Genomic DNA, 7143 nt, shown 5'->3' with positions numbered 1-7143 from the left:
AAGGTGCTATCTATTTATATATAATTATTTCCAAAATCTTACAGCAAAAGCCCTAGTATTCCAGATTTGTGTGGTCCCTTTATTCATTTATAACTTTGAGTTAAAATTCTTATTTAGCTTTTTGTGGTTTATTTCAAATTCTTTAAATCTTAGATTTATAGTTAATTTTTCTTTTACTCTGCAACGAAGGTAAGCACACCAGATGATTTTGCTTGTCATTTTGAAGGGCCCTATTAGTCTTAAGATAGTTAAATAGTTAATTTCCAAAAGTGATTAGAAAGGGGATAATAAATCCAGTGTCCTTAAAAAACTCCACTGCTGTTGAGAGCCTGATGGCTTCTCTTCATGTCCTGGTGCTTAAACTCATGGGAAACTGCTGTCCCATGATCTCCTTGCAAGGAGCAGTCATCCAGAGCACAAGTGGGTAATCTCCTTTCCTCTCCTTTTCCAGAGAAATTCTGTGGGATCAGCCTACTCACCCGTCCCACAGTCATGGCTGTGGCATCATCTCCACTTGTTTGGAGATGTGTTAGCTTTTTATTCCTCAGTTGAAAGTTGATAAATTCAATATGTTCAAAGCAAAAAATTGATACAAACTGGAGATAATGGATATTTTTTTAAAAAAAACCCTAAAATGTTTATTAAATTTACTATACTTCTATTGTAATTTGAAGAACATATTTAGAATGAATGTAAGTTTACACCCCTATCCTTAAGCTACGCTGTTAGCAATGATAGAACTAGTATTATTTTTTGCATGTAAAAATAGGGAAAGTGAAATGAAGTGTTACAAATACTTATTGTAGAATAAGAATGATACAAATAGTCCCTAACATATTGGCCTAGTATTGCTTTAAACTAGTATTTATTTAACTAGTATTAAGAGACTGCTTTATGGAGGCACAGTATGATCAGGACATTCAATTTCTGAAGCTTTCTCACTCTCTCAAATTCCTAACAAATCCTTAGAAATGGACACAAATACAACTGAGCTGATACATCAGTTCATTGTGATGAAAAAGGTATCCATATATAAAAACACTTCCACAACTGAGATTTTTTTTCTAATATTTTATTATTAAAAGTGTTTCAGATATTTGTTTTTCAAATATTTGAGCACAAATGTCCATCAGAGAGTTTTTGGGACTCTCTAAGCAGCTTTGAACAGGCACCTGAAGAATCTCACAAATGAGACAACTGTCTCCTACTGCAAGGCCCCCAGGAGAAGCCATTTTTCGTTCCATGCCAATTTCTTTGATCAGACTGTAAGGGAGCTGAGCATCAACGTATGAAAGTTATCACCTCCAGAAATCTGGCAGAGACTTTGCTTTGGACACTGGTAAAATGCCAATTATTAAAAAATTCTTGCGGTTGAAAGAGACTTGGATAGGCACTGCAAGTGAGGTATTACTTAAATTCAATAACGACCTAGGTCCCAAGAATCATTTTCTAGTAAATTGAACTGCTTTATACTTGCATGCCCACTGCTCAATTACTAGCCTTCTGGGTAATTCTGACACAGTGGCCCCTAAGGAAACCAAGCATACTGAAAAATGTACCCTTTCCTATTGCTACATTTCCCAATACCACCAAATTCACTAACATCACACCTGAAACCCTTTTCCCTATTGTGGCTCCTTAAAAGATGCCATCCCCCTAAAAGAAATAGCAAAACAGATGCTACTTCAGCAAATAGCAATCTCTTCCACATCTAGCTGATGCCTCCATACCAAACAGAAACTATTGGTGACTTTTGTCAACCCTATTCTTCAATCGCAGTCGGTAATAGCTGACAATCTGTATTCCTGCAGATATGTAGCCCGTTGCCCAATTGTCAGCCTGGGTTTTGAAACTGCAGCCAGCTTAAATCCAGAAATGCACTGCAAAAGGAAGAGATAAAAAATCAGTTTTGCTATACTCTCATTAAACCAGCTGCTACTTCAACTTAAGATTAATAGCCAAACAAAAAAGGCTCTAAATTTAGCGTAAACCTGGTTACAGGTAGTGCTTGAGTTACGAATGGAATGGAGCCTGCCCATTCCATTCATAACTCGAGGATTCATAAGAGTGAATGGCATACCTTGAACACCATCACTCCCTGCTTTCGCCCACACATTCGCTAATCAAATGGGCGGGTCACTGAGCGCACATGAGGTATCTCAGGGTGGGGAAGGCTATGGGAGGCCTAGTGATGGAATAAGCCACCTGCTTCAGACCACCCAAGACCTCCCCCAACTCACTGATATACCTCATACTCTCCACAATTGCTTCCCCCCCCCAATCCTGCCGTGCCAGACTCACTTACCTTGCAAAGATCTAGCAAGCTGTCTCCTCTCCAGCCTCTGCCCTACAAGATCACAGCGCTGAGAAGCTTCCAGTTTTGGCACCTAAAGTGTTTGCAAGCTAAACGGACACTGCGAAATCATGCCTCAAAGCGTCCGCTCAGCTTGCAAACACTTTGGGTGCCGAAACTGGAAGCTTCTCAGGACTGTAATCTTGCGTAACTTTTAGCCGCGAGATTATAGTGCTGAGAAGGTTCCAGTCTCTGCGTGTCACTTCCGGCCTCCATTTTCATCGGCAAAGGCCTTCAGGAAAAGCCTCTGCTGCTGAGAACAGAGGCCAAAAGTGACGCACGCATCAATCTGGAGCTCTGTTCTCGGCAGCAAAGGCTTTTCCTGAAGGCCTTTGCTGACAAAAATGGAGGCCGGGAGCGACGTGCACATCAATCCGGAGGCTTTCATGTTTCAGGCCTTTCCTCCAGTTGGAAAGCCTTCTGCCGCAGATCTCATCCAGGCCTTTGTTTGCAGAGAACAGAGGCCTAAAGTACCTTGAGATCACGCAAGATCAGTAGGGTGAGATCTCGCGCTACTGATCGCGTGGTACTTTAGGCCTCCATTCTCTGTGAACGCACTGAAGGCCTGAAGTAACAAAACAGGTTAAGAAACAAAGGCTCTCTAGATCTTTGCAAGGTAATCCTAGTGCCTATGGAGACCCGGCAGTGGGGGGGGGGGGGAGAAGGAATAGCCAGAGGGAATGTTGCAATGCTTCTGCGGTTGTGCATAACGGTGAATGACTGCCATGATGCCGCAACATTCGTAATTTTGGGACTTGTTCGTAAATACTAGGGGGCGCTTATTGCGTAACGTCAAACATTTGCTAAGGCAGTGTTTCTCAACCTTGACAATTTTAAGGCATGTGGACTTCAACTCCCAGAATTCCACAGCCAGCATTGCTGGCTGTGGAATTCTGGGAGTTGAAGTCCACATGCCTTAAAATTGTCAAGGTTGAGAAACACTGTGCTAAGGGAATGTTCATAACTTGGCGATTACCTGTACTCGGTTTATCAATGGTAAGATTGAGGTGCCAATATGCTGTGATAACCAAACAAAGATTAAGGAGTGTGCTCTCAATTTTGTATCAGGATTTAGCAACTGTATTTTCTCTTGACAAATGACTAAAATACAGAGTTATTTTATATACTAAAAAGCGGAGTCTCTTCCCCATCTGACTTACCTTTAAAAAAATCCTAGAAGCAACAAGACATTGTGCTTTTCAATGCCTGGAGGCATAGCTTTAAAAGAGAATCTGTATTCCTTTTCTATGACTAAGTAAGGGGAGGGATATGTCCTTAATATCACATTGAACTGTATATGTATGCATATCGTGTGTGAAGTCAGAGAAAACTTCTGCCAGATTTTCTCTGTGATGCAGACCACAGAGTAGCAACTCATGATTCTGGTAAAGAAGAGAAGGCAAATTTCCTATTCCCATCTTTGAGCAAGTTGGATCGCTGCTAAAAATAGGGACTGTAGACCTAATTCTCTATGTTCTAAAATCTCTAACGTCATGATAGCAAACCAATGCACATTCAAACTCCCTCTAGTTATTTTTTGATTCAGAATGGTGAGTTGTGTTATATGGAGCACATAACAGAAATGGCTAGTATTTACCAACACCAGGATGCTTTACCTGAAGTCTGCAAAACATATCAACGTCCCACAAAATGAGAGCTACACGAGAGACAGCTATTGACTCTTTATACATTGTGTAAGTTACCCAAAATCAGTCAGTTAAGATAATTCAGTCTCAGCTGAAACAACTCTACAATTCTCTATACATGAATCTATGTTATTCTTCACATTTTTAATGACCGGTCCACTTTTTTTTTTTTTTTTTACAAAATTAATGAACTCTTAATAAAGTAAGCCTTTATTCAAGGACCATTTGAGTTGCAATCCTTCCTGTATCTTTTGAGTAGCTACTCAATAACCAAATTGCTGCCTCGCCTGGTAAAAAATGTACTGTTGTACAATAATCCAGTGCTTCAAATGACAAATATTATAGACTTCAAAGTCACAGCTTGTTCTTACTTTTGCAGTAATTTTGGCACACACATCTGACAATCAAATACTGCCTTTTGGCTATTTAATTTACATGAGTGGTTCACAAAAGGATGACAGGTAGTCCTCATCTACATCAGTTTGGTTAGTGACTATCTAAAGTTACAATGGCATTGAAAGAAGTGACTTATGACCATTTTTCACACTTATGACCGTTGTAGCAGCCCATGGTCACATGATTGACATTCGGATGCTTGACAACTGACTCACATTTATGACGGTTGCAGTGTCCCAGGGTCATGTGATCCCCTTTTGCAACCTTCTGACAAGCAAAGTCAATGGGGAAGCCATTAACAACCAGGTTACGAATTATTTAACAACTGCAGAGATTCACTTAACAACTGCGGCAAGAAAAGTTGTAAAATGGGGCAAAAATTCACTTTACAAATGTCTCACTTCGCAACATATATTTTGGGCTTAATTGTGGTCGTAAATTGAGGACTACCCGTACAAGTGTATGCAAAAGAAGACGTACAGAAATACCAGACCTTACGAGGCATCTTGGGGTGGAGAAGGATTCTGACTCTCAGGCTCTGGGGGTGGAGCTGGCACCGAGTCCTCTTTCTTCTGTGCAGCCAGGAAATCATGAATTGCCTTCTCTATCTGTGGCCTGAAGATGTGGTTTAGTTTTGGATCCACCACCTGAGAAATAATTCTGTCCACTCCAGCTTCCAGCATCCCTGACCTGGGGCAGAGACAAAAGAGCCATTCAGCTTCTGTCAAAGATCTTTCCTGCAGCCCCCACCTAGAGCTCTCCGGGGCCATCGTGTCAACTGCAATTAGCCTTACAGTGGCAAGAATGACAGCGTTCTCGGTAGCATTTACACGGGAGAAGCACCCCGACTGTTGTAAAGAAAACTCCGATGGTTCTGAGCCTGCACTTTCAAGGGTGCTTGCAAAATGGACAACAGAGATGCGATCACCCAATCACTTCAAAAGTATCGTGGTTAGAAGTTGTGGTAGGGCGCATGTGGGATGCAAATGAAAACAAATAAAAGCACTGCCTTCACTCAAAGCAGAGGAAGGGGAAAAAAAAGCACACCCATTGGTAGAGATAGGTGGGGGGTGAGGGAGGTGACCTTTTTGGCTGGTACGCGAGAAGAAGAGAAAGGAGGCCTTCACCCCAGGCTCTACCACTGTCAATTTGCTCTGACATCTGCCAAGTCTAGACATATGGGGACTTTTTTCACAAGACAAAAACAAACATTTGCAACACATGACAAAGAGCTTTTTTGAGAACAGTGTGTCAAAACTCAAGAAGTGACATTGCTTCAAGGCTGCACTGGATAAAGAGAGCAGGGAATCAGCTGTCTGGTTGGGTTAAGTCATGTCTACAACAAGTCAGGAAGCAAAAACAGAGACACTGAAGAGCATTTGGGAACGCAAATGCAAACCTAATGTGACCCTACCTCCTGGGCAGAAAACTAACAGTACCTGCTATTTTGAGGCTACGTGGGCACTTAAGAAGATCAGTATTCTTTGACACTCAGCCTTTCAGAAGGGCAGGTCTAATCTGGCATGAACTCCGATCTGCTCGAATGCTTTCCCACCTCCTACTTGGTAAGCTGTGCCTTGTACTGCAAGAGTAGCTCTATGCAGTGCAGATAAAGGCTGCAATATTGCTATTATAATAGGCAAGTTCCCTATAGTAGCAGAATTATACCTAGAAACCATCACTGGGTGCTTTGAGTATCTACAAGATTCGCACAGGCAGAATTCAGTTGATGATGTTATATTTATCTTATTTCTGAGCCAAACTTATTAAATGAAAAAGGAGGGGATTAAGATTATGTGGTCCCACGTTATGGTAAAACAAGAAAAAGGATATTCACAATCATGCAACAAGCAAAAGCTAAGAATTAAGTGAGACAGATGCTGCTTTTTTCCCCTAGCATTTATTCTATTACATCGAGGTTTGCCTCAGATTAAAAATTTCTTAATTTTCCAAACCGAATATATCTAAATCATAAATATGGCTTACAAAATGCATCTTGGAATAAATTCGGGATAACTAGTATTGATTGGTGTTGTAAATGATTATTAGATGTGTTTATACTGTGCCTTTCTGTCCAAGAAGAAATCAAGACAAATGCTTAGTAGTCTGTGTCCTACCCTGATTAAACCATACAAGTTAATAAACTAAACTGAACTGTATTTTGAGCTCAACATGTGTGCTCTTATTCTATTTATATGAAACACCCACATCTTATTGCATTCAATTAAGGCCTGGCGGACTTGAGATGGGTTCAGTGGGGGCTCTTATTTGAAAGTATAGCAGATAAAATAATAAAGGCAGGATATAAGTAAATAAATAAATAGATAAAGGTGGGAACTGAAGAAGCTTCTTGGATGAGAAGCGAAACATCTTAAAAAAAAAACAAGAAAGTTCCAGTTGCCTTTTGAAAAAGCCCCTCTGGGACAACCATGATCTGGATAACTAAGAATCTCCATAGGCATTTAGATATAAATGAATAAAAAATATTTTTAAAATTGCCAGTTAAAACCTTAAGTCCTTTGCCTTCTGGAGTCTGCATGTTAGAATTTAAATCAGGGCTTTATCAGCACCACCTTTGAACTTCACCACACATTATTATGGCACTTCTGTATGTTTTAGCATATCTAAACATAGAAAAAGAATCAGGTCAGACTTATTATTCCTTGTTTCAATGTTAAATTTTCAAGAAAATGAAAATTTGATAAGTGTAGTAATTTGTACAGGCTGTAAGACTTAATTCTTATAAAA

General features: G+C 40.2%; 1 protein-coding gene across 2 annotated transcripts in view; it reads right to left on the bottom strand.

Moving 5' to 3' along the window:
- Window positions 1–1086: 1086 nt before the first annotated feature.
- BOD1 (biorientation of chromosomes in cell division 1) overlaps window positions 1087–7143 on the bottom strand; it is a 23991-nt gene continuing 17934 nt past the window's right edge. The window contains exons 3-4 of one of the 2 annotated variants that reach the window (XM_015818635.1): window positions 4889–5085; window positions 1087–1880 (exon numbers count right to left, since the gene is read on the bottom strand). In XM_015818635.1, the coding sequence (XP_015674121.1) occupies window positions 4890–5085 (196 nt within the window). In that variant the 3' untranslated portion in view covers window positions 1087–1880; window position 4889. Of the gene's footprint in view, window positions 1881–4849; window positions 5086–7143 lie in introns of those variants that run through there. The other variant, XM_015818643.1, reaches the window with a different exon arrangement.

The sequence above is a fragment of the Protobothrops mucrosquamatus genome, unplaced genomic scaffold (genome assembly GCF_001527695.2).
Source record: "Protobothrops mucrosquamatus isolate PMUCROS unplaced genomic scaffold, P.Mucros_1.0 scaffold_141, whole genome shotgun sequence".
Taxonomy (NCBI): Eukaryota; Metazoa; Chordata; class Lepidosauria; order Squamata; family Viperidae; genus Protobothrops; species Protobothrops mucrosquamatus.
This window is presented reverse-complemented; position numbering and strand designations above follow the sequence as displayed.